The 27,097-nt window shown below is 39.6% G+C and overlaps 1 protein-coding gene across 2 annotated transcripts in view; it reads left to right on the top strand.

Moving 5' to 3' along the window:
* Nucleotides 1-27,097, top strand: part of srbd1 (S1 RNA binding domain 1) — a 293,464-nt gene that overhangs the window by 73,370 nt on the left and 192,997 nt on the right. For both annotated transcript variants that reach the window (XM_073050686.1, XM_073050685.1), the window contains exons 14-15: nt 4,176-4,266; nt 4,796-4,903. In XM_073050686.1, the coding sequence (XP_072906787.1) occupies nt 4,176-4,266; nt 4,796-4,903 (199 nt within the window). The remainder of the gene's footprint in view (nt 1-4,175; nt 4,267-4,795; nt 4,904-27,097) is intronic.

Raw genomic sequence — 27,097 nt, 5'->3', positions numbered from 1 at the left:
CATTTTTGTTGTTTAAATGTCACTGAATAACGGCACAGCCAAATTCATACTTAATTTAAAGCTGAATTTCTTGTGCCAAAATGTGATTTTTTTAAATTGCAGTGTCAGTGTTAAAAATAGCAAAGATGTGCCTAAATTGAAGTTGTATTTTACAGAGCTTTAAGATGCAGTTTGAAGCCAAATTGTATAGTACTAGGATCACGATATATAATCAACTTGTAAATGTTGATCCCAATGTAAAATGCATTTTAAATTCATATTGCTCATGATTGTCATTTAAGTAACCAAAACCACCTTAGTCCCAATAAATCATTTGTTCTTATAGGTGACACATGAAACTGCAGATGCTGCAATTTGCACCAACAATCAATCTGCTGCAGGAACTCTGCGGGTCAATGGGAAATATTAATATCTTTCCCTCCACAGATGCTGCTCGACTTGCATATTTCCTGCAGCATATTGTTTGCTACCTTAAAGGTTAGCGAAATTATAGCTAGAGCAGTTAGTGGAAGACATTTCAGAAGTTGGGCATTTTATTTGAAGAGATAGCAGAGCACCAGCTCTGACAGGTTGCAGTGCAACACTTGATATCATAGGTAACAGGGTGGAGGGGTGGAAATATGTTACTTGTGCAGTCTAAGAAGCCCTCCAGGCATGAAATGCAAGGATAAAAGTGAGAGATAAAGGAAATGAGGAGTGTAGCATCAGGTACAAGTCATATGAATTCTGGTTTCCAGGAAGTCTTCAGTCTGCTATGAAATGATGTCTCAATTATCAAATCTCAGGGCAGCTTTCTGTTACTTATTGCTTCCTTGGGGATGGAAAAGTTAAAGTTGCTGTTAAAATCTATGTTACTTAACCAGTTCAATTATGGATAACTTACAACTGTATTTTTATTTCATTTCAAGAGGAATAGTGTATAAGAGTAAGGAGGAGTTGATGAGGCTCTATGGGGCACTGGTGAGACCTCATTTGGAATACTGTGCGCAGTTTTGGGCCCCCTATCTTAGGGATATACTGTTGTTGGAGAGAGTTCAGAGAAGATTCACTAAGATGATTCCTGGAGTGCAGGGACTAACAGATGAGGAGCGTTTATCGGCTCTTGGATTGTATTCATTGGAGTATAGAAGAATGAGAGGGGATCTCATAGAAACATTTTGAATGTTGAAAGGGTTGGACAGAGTAGATGTGGAAAGGCTGTTTCCCTTGGTGGGTGAATCCAGGACAAGAGGCCACAGTCTTAGAATTAGAGGTTACTCATTTAAAACAGAGATGAGGAGAAATTTTTTTAGCCAGAGGGTCATGGATTTATGGAATTCATTGCCACCTAAGCTGTGGAGGCCCAACCATTGAGGGTGTTTAAGGAGGAGATTGATAGGTATCTAATTAGTCAGGGTATCAAGGGATATGGGGAAAAAGCCGGAAATTGGAACTGGATGGGAGAATAGTTTAGCTCATGGTGGAGTGGCGGAGCAGACTCAATGGGCCGAATGGCCTACTTCTGCTCCTTTGTCTTGTGATCTTGTGAAATTATATTGATGGCTAAAGTTCAGCGATGTGTTCTGTAATTTTTCAAAGAGAAATAGTATCTTATGATACAAATGATAAAGCTGAAATATACTACAAAAGATTATTGATTACTATGAATCTATCTCCATCACATGAGAAATTGCACAATAATATGGTGCTTTTTGGCTCACAACAGGACTAGATTGAGACGCGAAATCAAATGATTCTCAGAGAAAAAAACTATAAAAGAAGTGGTATGTGTTAATGTCTGTGAGGGAGTGTTCTTGGAAAAGAGGGAATACTTGGGTCAAATTAAAGGAAAGCAGCATGGTTATGACAACTAAAGTGTTTGTAAGCTGCAGTGCCAGCTGATACACAGGGCCACATGTCAGTAGAGGAACGATTGGACAGCATAGGCAGGGATATTTAATGTACGTGTTTAAAAAGTTTATTTTTGCTGCCAAGCTTTTAAATTTCGTAGGATTACCTATCAGATTGTATGAGCTGATCCATTGAGGATGAATGCTGCTACATAAGTTCCTACGTACAAGTTCTCTTTAACAGCGTGCTTGGACTTGAGTGCATGGTCTGGATTGATATTCTTCTGCTTGAGGCAGTACCGCAAATTGTAAGCTAAAGATCCAGTGGCCTTGTTCATAGAATGGGAATTTGTTCTGTCAGCCAAAAATGTAGTTTTTATCAGCTTGTGAGATATTGATGCAAAATACACACAAAATAATTTCTGCACCCAGGTGGAGTTATTGAGATAAAATGTTTGTAATATTTTGGATGGTATAAAAAATACCTTAAATATTATTATTTTGAGTTCTATTGCATGCCCAGCAATGCTGCTTACGTCTTGTTTAATGTATAATTTGACGATACAGCAGTTTGGAAGTGGTTCGTTATTATCACATGTACTGAGGTGGAGTGAAAAGTTTGCCTTGTATATTGTTCATTTTGCTCAAATCATTCCACAGTACACTGAGGTAGAACAAGATAAGAAAATAAGAGGACACAGGAAAAAGTAAAACAACTACAGAGAAAGTTCAGTGCAGGTAAATATTGCGGTGTAAGATTATAATGAGGTAGATTGTGAGGTCAAGGGACAATTTTATCATATTAGAAAACCTTTCAACAATCTTCTAACAGTGAGTAGAAGCTGTCCTTCAGCATCAGGTTTGTTATCAGTGACGTATGTAGTGAACTTTGTTTTTGCGGCAGCAATACAGTGCAATACACTAAGTATATTATAAATTATAATAAAGTAAAAGAGCAAAATAGTGAGGTGTTATTTCTGGATTCCTTGTCCATTCGGAAACCTTTTGGTGGAGTGGAAGGAGCTGTTCCGAAATCATTGAGTGGGCATCTTCAGGATCCTGTACCTCTTCTCATCAGAAGTATGTTCTGGGTGATTGGGGTCCTTAATGATGGATGCCCTTTTGAAAGTGTCCTCAGTGGTGGTGAAACTAGTGCTGTGATGGAGTTTGCGGAGTTTACAATTTCCTGCAGCTTTTTCCCATCATGTGCAATGGCTCCTTCACACCAGACAGTGATGCAACCAGGCAGAATCCTCTCTACGGTACAGTTTTCTGGGGTCTTCGGTGCATCAATATGTTGGGCCCAGGATAGATCCTCAGAGATATTGACACCCAGGAACTTGAAACTGCTCACCCTTTCCACTGATGATCCCTCGATGAAGACTGGTGTGTGTTCCCTCGACTTCCCCTTCCTCAATTCCTTGATGCTACTGATGTTAAGTGCAAGATTATTGTTCTGACATCACTCAACCAGCTGATATATCTCACTCCGTACACCTTCTCATCACCATCAGAGATTCTGACAACAAGAGTTGTGTCGTCGGTTAATTATAGATGTCATTTGCACTGTGCATAGCTACACAGTCATGAGAGTAGAACAGTGGGCTACGCATGCATCCTTGAGGTGTGCCAGTGGTGATCGTCAGTGAGGAGATAGTATTTCTGATCCAAACTGACTGGGATCTCCTGATGAGGATGTCAAGTGTCCAATTGCAGAGGGAAGGACAGAGGCCCAGGTTATGAAGCTAATTGATTAGAACTGAAGGGATGATGGTGTTGAATGCTGAGCTGTAATCAATAAACAGCAGCTTGACGTAGATGTTGTTGTCCAGGTGGTCCAAGGACGGGTGAAGAGCCAGTGAGATTGCATCCTTGGGCCTGGTTGTATGTGCTTTCAGGCTTTTGTATCTTCTGCCTCTTGGAAAAGGGAAATGTTGGAATTTTTGTGGTGGGTGAGGTCTTGATTCTGCTGGTTGCTTTACGGAGGCAGGGGAGGCTGGCTTCTGTGATATGCTGAGCTGTGTACACAACTCAGTAGTTTCTTGTGGGCATGTGCAAAGCTGTTGCCGTACAAAGCTGTATGCATCCAGATAGGATGCTACATCGATAAAAATTGGTAAGGGTTGATGGGGACATGCCAAAATTCTTACAAATTTAAGGTGTAGGCTTCAGGTATCAGGCACTTAATATTGGATTTAATAAGAGCTTATTCAAAATTTTAAACCTGTTAGCTTAAGGGAATTTTGTCATGGAGGATTCTGAAGTTATGTTTGATATTTGAAAATAAATGTGATCCTGTTCCCTATGTGATTTGATCTCATGTTAACCCTCATGCTTTTGCTCCAGGCCAGATCCTTCATACTGATGTATTATACATATTTGGTCAAGGAGCACAGAATGCAGCTGAAAAGTTAAAGCATCTACTTCATAAATACAGGTACTAAAGTTATATCTTTCGCCTGCGTTTGTGACTCCTGATTGTGTACTTTCTTTACCAAACGCTGAAGTACTTGAAAATTTTTGCAGAGTAAATCTGGGAAGCTGTCATCAGTAATGCCTTTTACTCACTGATAACCTGTTTACCAATTTACAGACCTCATCACAGGACAAATCTAAACATGGATTAAAGAGCTAAATTCTAAGAGTGGGGTGACAGTGATAGGTGATAATAAAAATTGAAGCTTAATATTTTAAAACAAAGGGTAAAAATGTCTTTGATGACTTTCTTTTACTTTGAGAAAAGAAAATGCAATCTCAAATTATAGCCACAAAATTGGAATTTAAGCATAGTGGGAAGATGAAAGGTATGTGAATGGTCAACCAGATGAGTGGGAAGCAGTCTTCCTGCTATGTATCTTTCCAGGCAGATGTTTGGAATTTATTTTCTCAAGTAAATTTCTAAAGGTTTTCCTTTATTATTTTAATTTATTTTCTAAATGGAACTTTGTTTTTCTTCCTTTCTGAAGTTGTTCAACCATAGTTATTGGAAATGGAACTGCCTGCAGGGAAACGGAGTCTTTCTTTGCTGACTTAATTAACCGGAGGTATTTTGCTCCTCTAGATGTTGTCTATTGGTAAGTCCTCTTCAGTTTTCTTCTTCATAATTGGATCATAGTGTTGGACAGCACAGAAATATGTCCTTCGGTGTACTGAGCCCATGCCACTTCTATATTTGCCTGTACCCTTCATTCCCTTACCCATTCAAGTTCCTGTTTAATTGTCTCTTAAAGATACTGATTGCATCTGACTCCACCACTTTCTTTGGCAATGATTTCCAGAAATTAGCCACCATTTGTATAAAAAAGGGCACCTTGAACCCATTATGAAATTCCTTCCTCTCACATTAAACCTATTCCCTCGTGTTTCTGCTAGCACTACCTTAGGAAAAAGGTTCAATTTATCTTTCTGTGCTTCTTATAATTTTATATACCTCTATCAAGTTATCCCACAGCCTTCTCTACTCCAGGGAGAACAAACTCACCCTGTCAAATCTCTCTAAAACTAAAGCCTTCAATCCTAGTGAATCCCTTCTGTATTCTCTTTTTGCAATGGTCTTTGTCCTTTTGCCCAACTGAAGTGTTTTATTCAAAGTAAAAGTTAGTGACAAGATTTACAAATAAAGTAAATGCAAAGCAAAATGTATGTTGTAAATCGGCCCTGTTGATAATGTAACTTGCGATTTTAAAAAAATCATCAATTCATAATTTGGCTTTAAGAACTCTATTAACAAGAGGTTGCTAATAAATCAGAAATTTTAATTAGAGACATTAATGCTATTTCAGACTAGAAGTGTTAGATAATTCACTTTAAGGAAATCAATCACAGATGACAGAAACGTTTTGAGGTTGTTCTTTCCAGCAGGCTGTTAAAGCTAGCAGTTCAACCAGCTACAGCGTATATAAATGGAAATATGGGTTTCTGTTATATGCTTTGTGTGAAGATTTATGCCCACAGCATACTTTAAAACTTGCAAACTTGAAAATAATAGAATGACAATCAAGAGCACATCCATGTGGAAAGCTGTAAACATTCAAGTAATGGAATTTTCATTTGGTTTTATAAACAAATATAGTTTGTTATTGTGTAATACCTGTAATGTAGATGCAAATAAAAACATGATCAATAAAAAAATATTGAACACCACACTATAGGAGGTATGGGGAGAATTATTAAGATTGATCAAAGAGTAAATATGTTGTAAAGATTAAAGAACAAAATTACAGAGCATAAGCCTTAGAGATCAAAATGCACTTTCACAAAAGTATGTGCAAAGAAATGTATGAGGGATTAATTTAATAATCCATAGTTCATGGAAGAGATAGATAGATACTTTACTGATCCCAAAGGACATTACAGTGTCACAGAAGCATTACAAGTGTACAGATATACAAGTATTAGAAGAATTAAGAAAGAATAAAATAATAAGTTAGCTCAAACAGTCTAACAGGAGGGGGCCATCATTTCCCCGGCTACATGTAGATTGACTCATTGTGCAGCTTAATGGCCAAGGGTAAGAATGACTTCTTTGGAGCAACACAGTTGTCTCAGTCTATTACTAAAAGTGCTCTTCTGTTCAACCAAGGTGGCATGCAGAGGGTGTGAAACATTGCCCAGAATTGCTAGGATTTTCCGTAGGGTCCTTTGTTCAACCACAGCCTCCAGTGTGTCTAGTTTGACTCCAATAACAGAGTCTGCCTTTCTAATCAGTCTATTGATCCTGTTGACATCACCCATGTTGATACCATTGCCTCAGCACACCAGCACATAGATGATTGGACTGGCGACAACAGACTGGTAGAGCTTGTGAAGGAGAGGCCTGCATACTCCAAAGAACCTCATTCTCCTCTGGCAGTAGAGGTGACTCTGGCCCTTCTTGTACACAGCCTTTGTGTTGGTGCTGCACTCATGTTTCTCATCCAGATGCACCCCCAAGTACTTGTAGGTCCTCACCACATCCACGTCCTCACCAGCAGTAGTAACAGGGAATAATACAGGCTTTATCTTCCTAAAGTCCATTACCATTTTTATTGTCTTCTTGATGTTGAGCTGCAGATGATTCAGCTTGCACCGTTTGACAAAGTCCTCCACCAGGGCCCTGTATTCATCTTCCTGTCCTCCCTTTATACACCCAACTGTTGCTGAGTCACCAGAGAATTTCTGCAGATGATATGATTCAAGTGTTGTATCTAAAGTCCGAGATATACGGGGTAAACAGGAAGGAAGCCAATACAGTCCCTTTTGGGGCCCCTGAAGCCGCACAAACTGTGGGTTATCCAGGTTACATTGGAAGTGCCAACCTGCATTGAGCAGAACCTTTCCTCTCAGCAATGAGGGCTGTATGGTATTGAAGGCAATTGAGAAATTAAAAAACATGATCCTCACAGTGTTGCCCTTCTTCAAATGGGAGTAGACTCTTTTCAGCAGTTAGATGACAGCATTGTTGACTTCATTATGCTCCTGGTAGGCAAACTGCAGGGGCTTGAGGGCTGATCTGACCAGGGGTCAGAGGTGAGCCTGGACCAGCCTCTCGAGGGTCTTCATGATGTGTGAGGTCAGGCCCATGGGACGGTAGTCATTCAAGACCTTTGGCGGTGTTTGGGTACTGGGACCACTCATGATGTTTTCCACACAGTCGGGACCCTTTCCAGGCTGAGACTCGGATTGAAAATGTGCTGGAGAACTCCACACAGCTGCTCAGCAACTCCTTCAGGACTCTGGGCTTCACACCACCTGTTTCCAATGCTTTGCCCTTTTGGGGTTTCCCCAGAGCCCTTCTCACCTGCGCAGCAGTGAAGGTGAGTCCATGCTGACAGAGGAGTTGGAGGGAGTTGGGGGCTGGGGGATATGAAGATTGGGATGATTGCGGTTGGCATGCAAAGGATAGGTGCAGGGCAAGGAGGTGATGAAGACCGTGAGAGCCTGCTCAGGATCTCTTTATTGCATTTCCTCGTGATAGCCTGTGTTGTTCATCCATTTGTTGAATTGGAGGGTGGAGGAGGGGAGGCACTGTTGCTGAGGGAGGTGTGAACAGGAGGGCAGTTCTCAAACTTATTGAACTGGTTTATCTCATTTGCCCATTTATGGCTGCATTTGAGACTCTACAGCTAAACTGATTGATTCAGTGATATTCTTTATGCCTCTCCACACCTCCTGTGTGCTACTGTGTATCCTCCAGCTCTTTCCTTCCTCTTCAGCCACCTTGATGTCCTTTAGCTCCTTCTGCACAGGTTTCAATTCCTCCCTGTCTCCTGATCTAAAGACTCTCTTTTTGTGGTTGAGAAGGGCCTTTAGATCACTGGTGACCCATGTTTTGTTGTTAGGGGAGCAGTGAACGGTCCTTGATGGTATTACAGTGTCCACACAGAAGTTGATGTAGCTAGTGATGCAATCAGTAAGCCTGTTTATGTCCTCCCCATGTGGCTCACAAAGCACATTCCAGTCAGTAACCTCAATGCAGTCCTTCAAGGCCTTGGTGGCTTCTGGAGACCATTTCTTTACTACCTTGGGAGTAGCTAGCTGTTGCTGCACTTTGGGCTTATACAACCCAACCAGATTGTGATCTGATCTTCCAAGTGGGGGAAGAGCTGTGGAGCTGTATGCATCTTTAACATTCGCATTCAAGAGATCCAGTGTTTTCTCATGTGTGACTCTTGACAAACTGATCGAAGGTGTATAGGGTTGTCGAGAGAGAAAGAAGTCTTCCAATAATGCAATGAATGCATTGGGGTGTTGCGTTCGGAATCTTGCGATGGTAGCGTGTATGATATTGCACGCAGCATCAGGACTGGGTTGGGAAGGTGTAATGTAGACAACGAGCAATATGGCATGGCTGAACTCACGTGGTAGATAAAATGGACACAAACTTAGAGCAAGCTGTTTGATGTCCAGACTGCAGATTTATTCTTTGATTGGGATTACACCATCTGTTGTTCACAAGCATAGCAAGCCCAGCTCCCTCCCTCTTACTGCACTGTAGATTAACTCTGTCTGCTTGTATTGTTGAAAGCCCATTCACAGTACAGTAGTGTTGGAATCCGGGATTTGTTCATGTAACCATGTCTCGGTGACACGCCATACAGGCATGAAGAGATTACAAAATAGGAGAGTGCCCATTAAGAGGTTTTTGTATAAAAAAAGAGAATTCTAAATGGTAGGCATTGATGAATGGGGATCTAGCAGTGTTGGGTAAGCAGGAGAATGTGAGTAAAGGTAATATTAGTGTTCAGTCCTGGTCCCCTTATTAAAGGAAGGATGCGGAAGCCTTAGAGAGGTGCGGAGGAGATTTACTAGGATGCTGCCTGGATGAGAGAACGTGCTTCATGAGGAGAAGTGGAACAAGCTCAGACTTTTCTCTTCAGAGCAAAGAAGAATGAGAGGCAACTTGATAGAATTGAATAAGATTATGAAAGGCAGAGATAGAACGGACAGCCAGCCTATTTTTCCTAGCACAATACTAGCGAATGTCAGAAATACTAGCTTCTTTCCAACTGTGATAAGACTCCTGAACAGATCCTGACCCGGATCTGGGTCGTACCTTCCAAATATCTGGACCTGACTTGCACTACCGTACTTTTCCTTTTCTATTTTCTAATTATGATTTATAATTTAAATTTTTATTATACTTATTTTGATTTGTACTTCAGAGAGCCCTAAGCGCAGAAACAAATATCACTGTGATGATTGTACAGTCTAGTATCAATTGTTTGGTGACAATAATGTATTTGTATTTGTAAATGTCCATTTAAGGTGAGTGAAGGGAGGTTTGTGGCGATGTCAGAGGTGGATTCTTTACACAGAGATTGGCAGGAGCCTGGAACACTCTGGTGGTGTGAGAGGCTCATGCAGTAGGGATGTTGCAAAAGTCTTACATGGGCATATACAGTAAATGTAAGAAATGGAGTGAAGAGTTTGGTTGCGGAGTAGATTAATATGGGTCAGCACAACATTTTGGGCTGAAGGATTTGTACTGGGTTGTACTGTCCTGTGTCCTAACTTTGAAGGATGTTGATTTTATGGAATTTGAGCACTTTATCAAGAGAGCTGTATAGATTGTTCTGGGAGGTGGACAGGGATGGATGAGGATTTGTTTTTCATTTGTAGGCCTGAGGCATAGGTTAAGATAGACCACATTACATGGTGTGTTGAGAATTCATTGAGGCAGTTTCTCTGTGGTTATTTGGTTCTCCAGAGTTGTTTGTCAGTGAAAATTTTAGATATTTTTATATTCAATAATAATAAAACTGTTAAACATTAAACTTTCTAATAAAATGCTGCTGATTTGGGACACCTCTCTCAAACGTTTGTGATCTAAAAGTAGTTAAAAGTTGTAATTCTGGACATGGAAGAGCTGGATTCCTATTCAGTATTTCTGGTAGTTGCGCTTTATTCAAAGATCCAGTAACTGCAGATGCTGGAAAGCTGAAATAAAAAACACAGTTCTGCAAGTGACTGGCTGATTTCTGCAGCATCTGTGGAGAGCAAAACAACGTTAACATTTCAGGTTATTCATCTGTACCTTATCCAGCACCTTGCTTTTAATTCAGTTTAACCTCAGCAAAGAAGAAATGCTTCACTTTGTTTAAACCTTATTTCTAAATAAGATTTAAAAGTGAAATTTACTTATTGTTTTAGTTTTTCTTCGCTCCCTCTGTTTTAGTTCTGCTTTTACGTTGTATAGCTTGCATACGTTGGCAGCAGGTATAAATATTGCTTACATAATATGTAAAAAAAAAAGCAAAAGCTGAATCAAACTAGAAAAACATGAGAAAAAATTTAAAAATGACTTATTGCAACCAATTATTGAAGTAAAAACTAATAATTTATGTTTATAAGTACCATCTGGACTTTTATTTGACATTAATCTTAAATGAGAAGTAAGTATTTCTTGCTCTGCATTATTGTGTCACTGGTTTTTATGTTTCTCATTCCAACATTAATAACAGAAGGTTTTTTTTCCATTGTTTCTCTTCTGAACCCTTTGTAACTGGCTGAAATTTGTGTTGGGCTTTTGCCCAACCCAATGTCATGAGGATTTTTTGCAACAAGTCTTTATCCATTGCCAGCACTCATACAGATTTTGACTGTTTTCTATTAACTTGATCTGTTCAAGCCAAGAGTGTGAGGCATTTTAACTGAAGCAGATGTCTCACATAATCATATGGATTCATTGTTTTCATTAGGTAAAACTAATAATGGGTTCTAAAGGGGCGTAGAACTCCTGAAAATGCTCAGTTTAAAACATTGTCAAATGCTAGTTAGAATTGAAGTTAAGAAATATGTGCACTTTGTTTTAGGAATTCAACAAACCTGGTATGCATTCAGTAGCAATGCTGCATATTTTATGTTACCTAATCCATACCTGTTTAAAAGTGTACACTGTTCATACGTCTGCACTTATTTATTTATCACTGTCAACTATGAGTGTTTTTAATGTTCTAATTCTTCAGTTGCACAGTGCATAGTAAAATTACAAATTTCTGATGTTACTGCAGATTTAAGCTTTCTATGGTTACAATTTAATATCTCTTATGTTATGAACTATGGTATTTTAACTAGCCTAGAAAGTCCAGATCTATTTCTGAAGATTCAAAATGTTGGAGCTCAGATTTCATAGAATCATTTGTCTCCATAGCCTTCTGGTGTTTTTTCCTACGCACTTCAATCCAAAATTAAGAAAAGTCATTTTGAAAGTGTCTTATAACTGCATGGACAAAGTGCAGATTACTTTGTAAATGCAATTAGAATCTAAACTTCAATGCTGTGGAAAGTAAGGATTTCAGAATATCAGACCACTGTCACCGGGTTTGATCATCCAACCTGCTCATGGAGACTCTGACCACTTCCTTAGCTGTTTCTAGATTTGTGGTCTCTGTATGCAAGATAACCTCTGACCTCTATTTTGGTTACGTCCAGAGCTTACCATCTATTCAACTAATCCTAAATCTTAGACTCACTTACACCTATCCTTGTTATATGCATCTTCAGACAATGCGGATTCACAGTTACGCGAGGAACCTATTTCTACCAGCTTCTCCTCATCTGCGTCCAAAACTCACAGTTATGCGAGGAGCACTGCTTTCCCGCCAGTACAAGTCACGTGCACATGCCTCACAGTCTCACTGTTGGGACGAGAAGCACCGCTTCCCTGCCAGTACAAGTCACGTGCGCACACCTCCCAGTCTCACTCCCGCCAGTCTCACAATGGTTTTGGCACTGTGTGGATGTGCGATCTTGCGCTCTTAAACTTTTGTTTTTACCTATGGTGCAGTGATTTTCTGCTTGAAATATTTAACTATGCCTCCGAAGTGTCCAATGTCAAGTCCTAGGCCATCAGCCAAGTGGCAGAGAACTGCTTTAATGCTTGAAAAAAAGTTGGAAATTATAAACAGGGCGGCGTTGGGTGAAGGTAACACAGCTCTGGGACACTACTTCGGCCTTGGTGAGTCCACGATCAGAAGCATAAAGAAAAATGCTGAGAAAAGAAAAAGTGCAGTGATTGATTCATCACAAGTGTCTTCAAAGATTGTTACTTAAGTGCGTAACCCGATTATGACAAAATGGAGAAAATGTTAAGTTTGTACATTGTGCATGAAACAAAGAAAAAAACAACACTTAGTTCTGATCATCTTTGTGTGAAAGCTTTGGAACATTATGGTCGCCTTTGTTCAGAGGCTAGTGAGGAAGTGTCAAGTGATATTGTGAGCTTTAATGAAAGTAGGAATGGTTTCCTAAGTTTGTTAACTGTCACAGGGTTCACAACTTAGCTGTGCATGCTGAGCAAGCTAGTGCTGACCACGAAGCTGCTGAACGCTACCCTGTGCAGTTGAGGGCTATGATAGCTGAGTTAGGCATCATACCAAAGCAGGTGTTTAATGCAGACGAGTCCGGGCTTTTTTGGAAGCATATGCTGAAACGCAATTACATAAATAAGGATGGAAAAACTGCATCAGATTTCAAGGCAGCAAAGGATAGGTTGAGTCTGCTTATGTGTTCCAATGCTGAAGGAGAATGTAAGATGAAGCCTCTCGTAGTTTACCATTCACTAAACCCCCGTGCTCTTAAGGGTTTGAGTAAGAATATGCTTCCTGTCCACTGGGCAGCTAACAAGAAAGCATGGGTCACTGGTCAAGTCTTTGTAGATTGGTTTGCTAATCATTTTGCTGTTGAGGCTGAACGCTACTGCCGGGAACAGAATCTTGGCTTTAAAGTTCTTTTGTTGCTTGACAATGCGCCAGCCCATTCTAAACATTTGGACAACATTCATCCTAACATAACAGTGCGTTTCCTGCTGCCTGACATAATATCACTGATTCAACCTCTCGACCAAGGTGTGGTATCCATGTTCAAGGCATATGATTTTATGACGAGCCATCTCTCAGATGCTGCAAGCAAGAGACGATTTTGAAAATCCCGGGAGATTACCAACGGTGGGGGAATGGTAGAAGTCTATCAACATCAGACATGCCATCAACAACATTGATGAATCCTGGGAAGAGGTCAGATCTTCCACTCTCAATCGAGGGAGGAAATCAATTTGGGTGGAGTGTCAAGGGGTTTCCTGCCTTCACTGCAGCTGTCCGGGATTGTGTGGCCTTGAGCCATAAAATCGGTGGGGAGCGATTCTCAGATCTTGAGGCTGCTGACGTGGTAGAACTCCTGGATTCTCATGATGAATTAAGTGTGGATGACCTTCTGCGTTTAACTCGGACTGAAGGTGATAACTACGATGGAGAAGAAAGTGTCGAGTTGCAGGTGAAGGATTTTACGGTGAAGCAACTGGCAGAATTCTTTAAGGCTGCGGAACACTTGGCACAAAGGACGATGGACATGGACCCAAATTTAGAATGGAGTCAGCATTTCAGTCGTTCCCTGCAGTCAATCCTTCTTCCCTACAAGCAGATTTATGCTGAAAAACAAAATGTTGCCAAGCAAACAACCCTCACCACTTTCTTCAAACCGGTGTCATCCACACCAACTCCACCTCCACCTAACCACTCCACACTTGTCGCATCTCCTGCTACTGGCAGTTCTGAGAGTTCCACTAACTTGCCAGAGAGTTCTGTGAGTCTTCCTTCACCCCTTGATAATCCTGACGACCCACAACCATCCACCTCATCCATGTAAAGCTGCCCAACACCACAACAACCACTCATCTCTCGAAGCGAACACACCTGCCACTGTTGGTGAGTACTGTACACCCGAGTATGTTAACTTACTATGATTTATTATGTTGAATATTACCTTAAATTGATGAAATATAAATGAACATTGCCTTGTGGTACTGCTTTTGTGTCGTGTTGGTATGAAAATGTGAATAAATTAGAGATAAAACATATTTAGGAAGCCCTCCAGAACGCATCCTTATTTTCTCCATTTAAGTAATTATTCACATTATGCTTTGACTGCGAGGAACGTATCCCCCGCATATAATGAGGATAGGGTGTATCTTAGCAGTAGACTCCATGAACTGAGCCAACAAGAAATCTATATTAGAGAAATGAACTTTAGTGAAACAAGGGGTTGAAAACGATAGTTATTCAGGCAAAATAATCGACAGACAAGATTTAAATATTTTTACTCCAATTACTCTTTGTAAGTGTTATGTTTCTGCAATTCATTTTCTGTCTGGTCCACAAGACAGCTGCAGGTTTTTTTTAAAGTCCGTCCCAAAATTTCATGTTGCCCTTAGGATGTGATTTCTTTGTTTCTGGTCCTTGCCTCAGGTTTAAAAAATCAGATGGATAAATAGATGCTTTAATTTATCCCAAAGGTAGTTACAGTGTCACAGTGGCATTACAAGTGCACAGTTATAAATATTAGAAGAGAAGTAGAAAGAATAAAAAATAAGTTACCTCAACAGTCTAACAGGAGGGGGTCATCACAGCCCTGGCTATAGGTTGACACATTATTGAGCCTAATGGCTGAGAGCGAATGACCTCAATTGATGCTGTTAGGAGCACCATGATTGTCTTAGTCTATTACTAAAAGTGCTGCTCTTTTCAGTCAAGGTGGCTTGCAGAGGGTGAGAAACATTGTCCAGAATTGCCAGGATTTTCTGTAGGGTCCTTTGTTCTACCACAGCCTCCAGTGTGTCCAGGTTGACTCTGATAACAGAGCCAGCCTTTCTAATCAGTTTATTGAGCCTGTTGGCATCGCCCATGTTGATGCCATTGCCCCAGCACACCACTGCATAGAAGATTGTACTGATGACAAAAGACTGGTAGAACATGTGAAGGAGAGGTCTGCACACTCCAAAGGACCTCAGTTTCCTCAGGAAGTAGAGGTGACTCTGGCTCTTCTTGTACACAGCCTCTGTGTTGGAGATCCACTCAAGTCTGTCATCCAGTGCACCCCCCGTGTACTTGTAGGTCCTCACCACATCCATGCACTCACCATCAATAGTAACAGGTGTTAGGGTTAATTTGAGACTGCCACTACAGGTCAGGAGTGGCTCGCGTGATATTAGGAGACAGGAGTACAAGGGAGGGAGAAAGCGGAACTGAGGATTCCGCTGCGCCGAAACTGCTAGTGTCACGTGATTCAGTAAAAACAGGGAACTCGTGAGCGAATGACATCGGACCAATAAGGAGGACACAAGTGTCCAATATTACCAAATATGTATAACAAAGTTCAGCCTTACCAAATATGTGTAGCAAGGGGTTGGGCTAGGGGAAAAGGGGTATAAATAAGAGCAGAATGTAAGGGGAAGGCAGAACGCGCCTTCTCCAGCGATGCTTGTGCACTCGTTGTGCCAGTCACGATTCTGCAGTAAAGCCAAGTTTTGCTATAATCCGGTGTTGGTTGTCTCTCTTCCTAAACGAACACAGGGCAGAATTTGAAGCCCAACACAGGGAATAACCATATAACAATTACAGCACGGAAACAGGCCATCTTGGCCCTTCTAGTCCGTGCCGAACGCTTACTCTCACCTAGTCCCATCTACCTGCACTCAGCCCATAACCCTCCATTCCTTTCCTGTCCATATACCTATCCAATTTTACTTTAAATGACAATACCGAACCTGCCTCTACCACTTCTACTGGAAGCTTGTTCCACACAGCTACCACTCTCTGAGTAAAGAAGTTCCCCCTCGTGTTACCCTTAAACTTTTGCCCCCTAAGTCTCAACTCATGTCCTCTTGTTTGAATCTCCCCTACTCTCAATGGTAAAAGCCTATCCACGTCAACTCTATCTCCCCCTCATAATTTTAAATACCTCTATTAAGTCCCCCCTTCAACCTTCTATGCTCCAAATAATACAGGCTTTGTCTTCCTAAAGTCTACCACCATTTCCTTTGTCTGACTGATGTTGAGCTGCAGATGATTCAGCTTGCAAAATGTGACAAAGTCCTCTATCAGGGTCCTGTATTCATCTCCTGTCCTCCCTTTATACACCCAACTAGTGCTGAGTCATCAGAGAATTTCTACAGATGTCATGACTCAGTGTTGTATCTGAAGTCTGAGGTATACAGGATAAACAGGAAGGGAGCCAAAGCAATTCCCTGTGGGGCCACAGCTCTGAAGCCACACAAACTGTGGTCTGCCAGTCAGGTAGTCCATTATCCAGGATACAGTTGCTTCAATTATGATGCACACTTCATTCCAGCAGCAATTTTAAAAGTCATAAATCATGTTTGGCATATTTTTGAATTGCACTTTGCTAGAAGTTACCTCATTGACCTTTTTTTTTAGAGCTGTTTTCATGGTTTCAGTGCCACTGCTAAATGTGCTTCCATCCAAAACTGTCATTATCCCATCTTCAGCTGTCCTCTGCCCTGCACCCATTGCTTTTATTAACTGAACTTCAGGCTGTACTTTAGAAGTGTTTTGCTTTTCTGAGATAAAGAAAGGGGAAGTTGAATTATACCAGTCTTGATTTTCTTTTTTGTCTCCTGGATCTTTCTGTGAAGTGGATTTATTAAGTTTGATTCTTGTTATTAACATTGTCTTATAAGCTCCTTGTTCATACGACATTGCATTTGATAAGATTATTCTGCCAAAAATTGTTCCTGATTTTGTATCGGAAACTCTTTTTGCCGAAGACATTGAGAGTAGCTAATAAATTTTAAAAATCAAATCAAAGGCATGGATTTTGCTCAACTAATAATTGAATTTTTTTGCTAGAGTTTGTAGGTAAAGTTCATAGCTACTTCTGGCATCTGCACAATACATAGTTAAATGTGGAGATGACAGAGATATATTTATGGTTCTGTGTTTTTATTTAAATGTCTCCATTTATGCCATTGGTATGTCTCAGTCTTTATTTCTCTTCCTGCACGATGATTTAATTTTTATTTCCTGTTTGACACTTGTTAAATATAGTACTGTTAATAGATTTAAGGACATGATTTAGAGGTGGTCAAAGTGAATTTTTTTTTTATCAAAGTACATATATGTCACCATATACAGCCCTGAGATTCGTTTTCTTCAGAGCATCCTCAGTAAATCCAGGAACACTATTAGAATCAATGACAGACTGCACCCATCAAGACAGACAAGCAATCAATGTTTAAAAGACAACAAACTGTGTAAATACAAAAGTTGAAGTTGTTCCACTCATTCAAGAGCCTGATAATAACTGTTCCTGAACCTTGTAGTGTGAGTTCTGAGGCTCCTGTACCACCTTCCTGGTAGCAGTAGCAAGAAGAGGGTAGACCTGCCAGGCATGGGTCCCTGATAATGGATGCTGCTTTTCTGCAAAAACGCTCGGTGTAGATGTGCCCAGTGGTGGCGAGGGTTTTATCCATGATGGACTGTGATGCAACCACTCCACCTCATATCTGCTGAAGTTTTAAAAATTTTAGAGTCTTTGCAAACTTCTTAGGAAGTAGAGGTGTTGCCGTGCTCTCTTTGTAATTGCACTTACACTCTAGGTCCAGGACAGGTCTTCTGAAATGGTAGTGCCAAAGAATTTAACATTGTTGATTCTCTCCACCTCTGATCCATGGATGAGGATTAGCTTATGGATCTCCGGTGTCCTCCTCCTGAAGTCAATAATCAGTTTAAAAAAGAGTAAACTGACATATTTGTCAAAGTAAGAGGGACAGTACTTAGATTACAATTCAAGTGAAATTTATAATGGTAGTTCTCAATTAAATCTGGAAACCTTTTACATCGCTCCATGGTAATCCACATGCTTTCATCTCTATCACTCCGTCTCAATGCACCTAAATTATGGCATCAAATTCCCTGGCAACCCATTTTAACTGGCTTCTTTTTAAATACCTGTTTTATATGACTACACCCTTATACTAATGTTACATTTGCCTTTTTTCTTCTGCATCACTGCTTGGTAGGTATGGTTAGAACTGAGCTGCACATTTTGATAATTAACCTTCAAGGACAAGGGACTGTGCAACAACAGGTCTGGTTGCAGAAATGAAAGTAGTTCAGCGACACCCATATTATTTACCTGATTGGCACATTGGACTAATGGCATTCATTTTCTATTCAAACAGCATTAATATGTATTTCATCAGGTACCTGTAGTGCTGTAACTTTAGATGTGTCCTTGGGACTTGGATTACTCTGAGCTGCTTTTATTTTTATTAATGTACCATGAAAGAAGGACACAAAAGAGAATCAACATGAAAGCCTTTTTTTTATATTAGGAAGTGGCTGATGTGATTCCCTTGGTTTTAAAAGTTGTCTGTCAAATGATTCGGCTGTTTTGCATCATTTCACAAAAAGAATTAATCATGAACGTTGCTGGTAATCTGTGTAGCTTTGCAGCCTTGGTTAAATTCAAACTGGTCACGATAAAATGCATTATGATGTATAAATTATGGGCATATTTATAACTAGAGTTGCATTTGTTAAATTGCTGATCGCATTGTGGCATGATGAGTCAGAGCATTTTTAGAATTCAAGTATATTCCTTTTAAAATATTTCTGAGTCAGTTAACATTTGAGAAAGAGGAATCCTTAGTATAATGTTTGAACTAATTTTCAATGTCTTTAATTATAGGGCATTAAAAAACTTCAAGAACTGCTGTTTGACTACTCAGATATAAGAAGGATTACAAAAGCAGACATGCCATGTGTATCTTAAGATGGTAGTACCGTATTGCTAGTGTACAAAATAGGTCCCTTTGATTTTGTAAAAACCTGTCACTTAACTTGCAAGTGTGAGACATATTTGCACCTATATTTGTATCAGAAGAGATGATACTGACAGGCCACTGCGGCTTGATTACAATAAAGATGAGGTTGAATGGTTTAAGGTTTAGACCTACATAATTCAACCTGAGGCAACAAGCAGAAAGAATGAAATACTTGTATCCGGACATTATCTAATCATCTGTCAGTCTTGATTGTGACAATGCAAATCCAATGCATTGTGCATGTTAAGGAGTGTACAGTTTTTAAACAAATATCTTAAATCTGGATTAATTCAGGATTTTATTTTCAGTATTTAAATGCTGCATTGTCCACACAATAATAACTCTGTTTATTCAGACTAGATTCAAAAGTTTGTTTTGATTTTATAAATGAAGTACCCTTGCACTGTCAACCTTATTTGATGGACTATTTTAACAATATGAAAACAAATTGTTATCTTTATATTTTCATTAGAGATTTTGTGATTCTCTATTACTCAGTTGTTGATTCAAAATGAGACCAAAAGTCTTAACTCACTAACCCTATTTACAAATGGTTTTGTTGAAGTATATGGATGTACTTTATACTGGTGTTGTTTTTATTTTCTGTGCAACAGATTTGTTTTTGACGTGAACAGCTTTAATATCCAGAACTGAATGGCTTTTAAAAATGTGCAACATTAAGGACTGGATTTGCTTTTGGCAGGGAAGTTTAAAGAAGATGAAATGGTGTTCACTTTTCCACTGCTCTGAAAAAGAAGCTGCTCATGCAGCATGACTTAAACAATACACAGGCAAAGGCTGTTTACTTAACATCTGCACACCTCCTCAAGTTTGTACACTATTTTGACCATACCTTTATTGTGGCTGGCTAAAATCCTGGAACTCCCTTTCCAATAACATTGTGAGAGTATCTTCAGAAGGGCTCATAGAGTCAAAGCATCTAGTACCAGTTATGCAATAGTGTTTGGAGACAGGCAGCAAAAGCTTGTTCTGCCATTGAAGCCTACATTCCATAAATTATAAAGTGGTGGCATTATTTTCTTAATTGTACCCATAGGTACTTAGAGCTCATGTGCTATTTTGAACTAAAACCTAATGTGGACAGAGAGGCATTTTGGCAGAGCACACTTTGCAGAAAATTTGATGCTCTGGACAGAGCTGAGGCGTGTTTTTCACCAACCAATCAGATTAAAGAATTGATACTAAATAGCACAGAGGCTAAATGAGGTAGTAAAATGGTAAATTAAATATCAAATTGCACAAAGTGAACTGAAATGAAAATTAAATGGGGAGAATGAGGATATGTTTGAAAGATGTGTAGTTTCAAATAAGACTTAATTCTTCATTGAACATTATTGGTTCATGAGACAGGGTAAGGTTGAAATACAGTGAATAGTATGGGATGTATACCATGTAATAACAAACATGATAAGTTGATTAGCCTAAGTGAACTCCCAGTTCTTTATTCTCATGCTTCAGTTGTTAGGATATTGGTAGTAGCTAATTAATCTACCTGCACATGTCAGGAAGGTGGGAGGAAATCCATGCGGCCACAGAAAATTTGCAAACTCTGAACAGAATGCACCAAAGGTCAGGATGGAGCTTCCCCTGCTGCTTTAAGACAGCAGCAAAAATGCTGCACCACATTGCACATCCATTCTCTTATTTATATTTATTTAGTATTCATATCGGAGTCTTTTTTCCTTACAACATAGTCATGTTGCCTCATAGCCTCTCCACACCGCTCCCCTACTCTTCCCTCTGGAAAATTCTCCTACTTCTTCTCTGACCAACCCCCCCCCCCCCCACCCCACCACCACCATGCACAGCTTCCTTTTCCCTACCCAGCTTACCCACTCCCCCACCCTAAACCGCTTCCCTTTATCTGTGCACACCTTCCTCTATCCTTATTTCCTCCTCTAACCTTGTTTCTTCTCTATTATTGTATCTCATTAAAGGAAAGCTATTTTTATTGTCTAAACTTACTACTGAGTGTAACCTGATGTTGATAAATTCACCATTTTTGCAGTTCAGCACTGATTAAAACCATGATCAATTCTAGGTTCATTAAATCACTTGTTTGTCTTGCTTTCAACCAAATTATTCAGTTGATATTTTTAATCTAATATATTTCTTCTAGATCTCTTGACAGGGCACTTTTTCTTTTAGAGCCAATTGATATTAACGGCAAAGGTCCGTGCAAACAGCCGTCACCTCAAGGCTCCAAAGGTGTCATACTTTGTCTCTGCTACTTTTTGGTGACTTGGAATGTGCATTTCTCCTGGGGATGAATCTACAGTACCAGCTTTGTTCTGATAATAACATCTGGCACCAGATTGATGTAACAGATTATGAGGTTTGCTCTTTTCAGATATGCACTCTTATAGCAGCTAGAGTGTAGCTCTGACATTGCCACACGCTGATGTCTGTTCTTGTGCCTCCTAGCTGCATGTGTGAAGTTAAACCTTTTTGACACCTGCCATTTGGACCCCTTTCTCAACAAAAAATGTCATCAGTTTCAGACAGGATGATGAGAGAAATATGATCGTTCATTCCTTGATGGATTTTCTGAAGGCTAGCTTCTCAGTTGAATGAATACACTCATTGTGTTGTCATTGAAGTATTGTTTGTTGTATTAATGAAGTAAAGGTTAGAAAGTTGTGTAATGGCAATTGGATTGTGTTAATGTTCAGTTGCATTTGAAATGACAATAAATATTTGTCTTTTCTTCATTTATATACAATAGGCATTTTCAAACATGCTTGTCATGTGTATTATGGGCAGCATGTGCCTTTAAAGTTAACAAAAATAGCATGACTGTCAGTTAATTTCTCAGGTCATTTACTATGGTTGCGTATTGCTATATTTCAACTCATGGGGCTTTCTGTGTCACGATGCGAAGGCTAGTAGGAATAGTCTAGCAGGTTATGGCAGGAATGGAAATTATAGCTACAAGCTTCTGGTTGGAAGAAATTTACACCAAAGGATCTAATAATAAGAAATTGTTTCATGATAGCACAATCAAAAGTAGTTACGTGCCAATGAAATCTTACCAATTGCAATGGTGAAAAATCAAAATTTTATGAAATTGGAATCTATTTATGTAATTTTCTAGCTGTACAAAACCAGTCAGGTCAAGCTGATCAGTGTAGCTTTGAATAAATGATTCACATTATTGACAATATTGCTTTGTCAGGACCTCAACCTTCTCCTGCCTGTCCGCTCCGAACAACCCTCTCCTTTCTTCCCTTCACTCCTTTGTTGACGCACCCCGCCCTCTCTCTCTCTCTCTCTATCTTTATCTCTGTCTCTCCATATCCTTCTCTCTGCTGCCCCTCTTCCCGTCCCCCACTGTCCCTCTGCACCCCCTCTGCCCACCTGCCTCCGCCCCCCTTTGCCTGTCTCTCTCTCTCTCTCTCTGTCCTATCAGATGTTCCTCTGAAGACACATTACTTAGCCAATGCTGATACTCTGAGGCCAGAATCTTTATTCTGAGGTTCTGGTAATTTCAAGTTCTGTAGCACAAGGCACAAGAACACGCAAAGGTCTTTTTCACACCCAAAGCTCTTGGTTGTGTGCTTTGTCTAGGAAGTCATCATGTGATTGGAGATGAAATGTTGAGGGCAGAATGAGGGATGAAGGGAGCCTCAAAAAATAAGATCCTAACACAGACTGAGCAATACACTTTTTCTGATGCTAACAATTTTAAAGTCTGGACTCTTAATGCCGATAATTATTATAATAAACTTGCAATCTCCCTCAACAAGACAAAACAAATTTTAAACGTATCATTTCAGCATTTAAGCTAGCTCTATCCAGTCAGAAGATCAGTCTGTCTCATATAAAATGAATGCATTTTGGTTCAAATTAAAAATAGTTGAAATGTAATGGTATAATTCTAAACATAGTTTTACACCAGCACTTTGTTTTAACAAATGGATTTCAGGAAACAATAGTTCCTGAGCTGGCTCTGAACGTTCAGGCCTTGTTTATTCTTGTGTCAGAATTGTAAAAGAATTTGGATAAAGGAGCCAGCTGGACTTAGTAACATAAATGTAATGAACCAGCAAAGTTTTCCAGTCCTTAGTAAACAAGGCTGAATGAGAGAGCACCACAGCACATAAGGTGCACCAAACCTGTAGAGCTGAGAGAGAACAGTATTTGGTGAAGCCATATGCTACAATCAGCTTTGGAGGTCAGGTCATGTCTAGAATTCAGTGAAATACAACATGACTGGGAAACTGGAAAATTTAATTCTCTATTCAGTTTATAGCAATTTATTTAAACTGAGATTTCAGGTTGGCTTGGAGGCAGTCCAATGTTGTGCCCAGCTAGATTTATGTTTGTGTCTTTTCTATCTTCATTGCCTTTTACAAACAGTGGCTCCATTCTTTAAAAACTTGATAAAGCATAATGTTCTCAAAGATTACCTTGCCATTTTCCAAATGTTCTTTAAGTACTGTAAGGCCATGCATACCATTGAATCTCCTGCATCATTAATATCAAGAATTTTCTAGCAGAATAATTTGTAGACCGATTAATCTGAATGTGTTTCCAGTCTAAAAGAAGGTTTCTTTGACAGGAGACAATCCTTTCCCAGCTCTTCACCAAAACTGAGTTACATGCTTAAATCAGAGAGGATCTTTATACTGCATAATTTTCTGTTGAAGGGTGTGAATGAGAAATAGATAATATGCAGTTGTACATCAGCTTTATCTAAATCAATGAAAACTACCATTAGAGTAACGAGGGGAAAAAAAAGTAAAATACTGCAGACGATAGATATCTGAACAAAACTTGGAAAAATGCTAAACACTTAGGTCAGTCAGTGCATTAGAAGAGAATAATAACACCTTGGCATTGACGATTGACAATTACTTACAAAGCAAGCGTAAAAACAGACAATTCAGTGGGTTCTTTGTAACCTATAGTGAGTGAATTGTTTGCTGTCACCACAATCCTAAATAATAGTGAACAGATGATCACAACAAGTCAGTTCACTGCATGGAGAGCAAGAGTGTGACAGAGAAAAAACTGTCTCTGAGTTAAAACACCTGTGGTCCCTGGGAATTGAAATTGTTCACAGGCACTGATTTAACCAGCACAGAACTCCCAAAATGGGAATAAAGTAGGAAATGCGCACTGCACATTTCTGATTTTCAAAGCATGCTCTGATTATTTGATCCAGTACTTGCAACTAACCTCATAAACCACTGTTTTACTTTCCACTTGAAGCATCTCTTCTGTCCTCTCTACTTGCCCTCTATTTAGTTTACTTCACAGTAATTAGACTTATTTGTTCTTATGAATTGCTATTCAACTTGATTAAATGTAGTTTTCATTTTATGCAATCTAGTTGTTGGTTTCTCAGTGACTTTTATTTTATGTTTGTTAATCTTTCCTAATCTCACGGGGACATACTGGTAACTTTTAAGTCGGGCTAACCCTGGAACATAAATGAAGTAACATTTGTAAAGCAGAAGGATAAAGCACACCAACAGGAAGAACGTCTTAGTGCCATTAGGGGAAACATATAAGGGACTTGCTCAGAGAGGAGTTGTGATTTTTTAAGTGTTGATGCTGTTAGTGATTGAAATGCTTACTTTATCTCAATAGAGGATGGTGGAGTCTTTTATAATTGTAGATTAGAGTGTTGAATCATTTAAAATCCAACTTCATAGCCTCTGAATTTATTTTGATGTTGTATAAAATTTGTCTTTCCAGTTTGACTCTGTATGCCCATAGAGGACCTTTTCTGACTTCCTGGTTTTAACAAGTGCCTTCATGTAGTACCGGTATATCTTGATTTTGGAAAGTGGCAACTAGCACTCTGGAATGCTGCCTACTTGGGAGAAATATTCTTACTGAAGAATAATTAGAATGTTGAAATCTCTCTTTGTGTTTTAAAGCCAAATGGAATGGTTATACTGTATTTAATGAATACCTACTTTTGTGCATTTGACTGTTTGCACAGAATGTATCTAACTACAGATCCCAGTTCCCTACTAATTTTCCTGTTAATCTATTTGCATCAAACATGGCAATTTGGTGAAGTAGGGACTGAAAATGAGTCATTTGGAGTTCTGCTTTGTGTTAATAGAAAGTTTGTGAAAGCTTCATTAAAACATTTTTATGCTTTTTTGTTTCACACAAAAATAACCTTATATCTGACTGGGTGTGAGATAATAGTAATAAACCTACTGGCTTTCAGTGGAGAATCTAGTTAGCTAAAAATTAACTATCTAGATGAGAATTCCAAATGAACAATGTATAAAATGAGGCTTGAAATTAATAGCTGTCTAAGTGATGTGTTATAGCTCCAGTATGTGAGAGTTAATAAATACTAATCTATTCTCCAGCAACCACATCTGGAGTAACTGTCTACAGATTGAGGAATTTTGGCTCAAAGTTGCTGAGCAGCAGACTAAGTTGTAGACTTGTAATACATTAGTGATGGATAGAGTTACCTGGTCATTTTGATCCAGGAGGCGATAATGTCTCTTGGGTTAAGTAGCAGCTTGGATTGCAAGTGGGCAGGATAGGGACAACATGGCTGTGAGTTGGGTTGTAGGCACAGGGAAGAAGTGATGCAGCGCTTTAGATTTTGTAATGAGTGTAGTCATCGTTACTGTTCAGTGCAACTATCAGCAGGATGTAAGCTCGTTTGCCCTTGTTGTGCCAAAGTTAAGGACATCTTCCCAGGTCACAAAGTACTTTGAGGGGAAGGATTATCATCTATGTAGGAGACAGTAACATGGGCAGAAATGGGATTAACTGTGTGCTTAGAGACTTTGAGAAGCTGGGGACAGGATTAAACTACAGAACCTCATGGCAAATCTCGTTGAGCTGTTGCGTCAGAGCTGCAATGACTCGTGTTTAGTCCTGACCTCTGGTGCTGTCTGAGTGAAGTTTGCACTGTAGGTGGCTGTGCTTTCATACCCTCATATGACAGATTCCTCCTCTGTTCTAGAAGTGCTGATTGATAGGTTAATTGATCATTGTATATAACCCCCCCACCCAATGTAAGCAGATGGTAGAATCTTGGGGAGCTGATGGGAATAAACTGCAGGGAAAATTAGTCATGTCAAGTTTATTGTCATTTAACTATGTATAAATCTATAATGTATATAACAATAGAATTAATTGAATTGATTTTATCCTTCAAATACACGACGAGTAAAAATTTTTACATTACGTCTCTGTCTAAATGTGCAATCATAATAATTTATAATAAATAGAGCAGTCAATGTAACATAGAAATACACTCAAATCAGTGTGAGTTTATCAGTCTGATGGCCTGGTGGAAGAAGCTGTCCCGGAGCCTGTTGGTTCTGGCTTTTATGTTGTGGTACCGTTTCCTGGATGGTAGCAGCTGGAATAGATTGTGATTGGGGTAACTCGGGTCCCCAATGATCCTTTGGGCCCTTTTTTCACACCTGTCTTTGTAAATGTCCTGAATCATGGGAAGTTCACATCTACGGATGTGCTGGGCTGTCTACACCACTCTCTGTAGAATCCTGTGATTGAGGGAAGTACAGTTTCCATACCAGGCAGTGATGCAGCCAGTCAGGATGCTCTCAGTTGTGCTCCTGTCGAAAGTTCTTTGGATTTGGGGCCCATACCAATCTTTCTCAACCGTCTGAGGTGAAAGAGGTGCTGTTGTGCCATTTTCACCACACAGCTGGTGTGTACAGACCACATGAGGTCCATGGTGATGTGGATGCTGAGGAACTTAAAGCTGTTTACCCTCTCAAACCCAGATCCTTTGATATCAATTGTGGTTAGCCGGTCTCCATTCCTCCTGTAGTCCACAACCAGCTTCCTTGGTTCTATGTACGTAGAAACAAAACAACGTATCTCCGAGCCAGGGTGTAAAGCACAGTGGTACATATAATGCATAGAACATACAATAACTTATGAAAGTAAGGAGAAAGTCTACAGTTGAATCATGCATAAATAACAAACTAAAGTGTATAAATTAAATGTTGTAAACAGATTAACCAGTGACACTTCAAATGCAATGTGGCAGAGTTCAGAAGCCTAATGGTCTGAGGGAAGAAACTATTTACCAACCTGACCATTCTCATTTTTATGCATTGTAGTCTCCTGTCTGATGGTAGAAAGTCAAAAAGGATCCTTAATAATATTAAGGGCCCTGGATATGCAG

This window comes from Hemitrygon akajei, chromosome 7 (genome assembly GCF_048418815.1).
Source record: "Hemitrygon akajei chromosome 7, sHemAka1.3, whole genome shotgun sequence".
Lineage (NCBI taxonomy): Eukaryota > Metazoa > Chordata > Chondrichthyes > Myliobatiformes > Dasyatidae > Hemitrygon > Hemitrygon akajei.
Note: the sequence above shows the minus strand (reverse complement) of the source record. Positions and strands in the feature narration are given on the sequence as shown.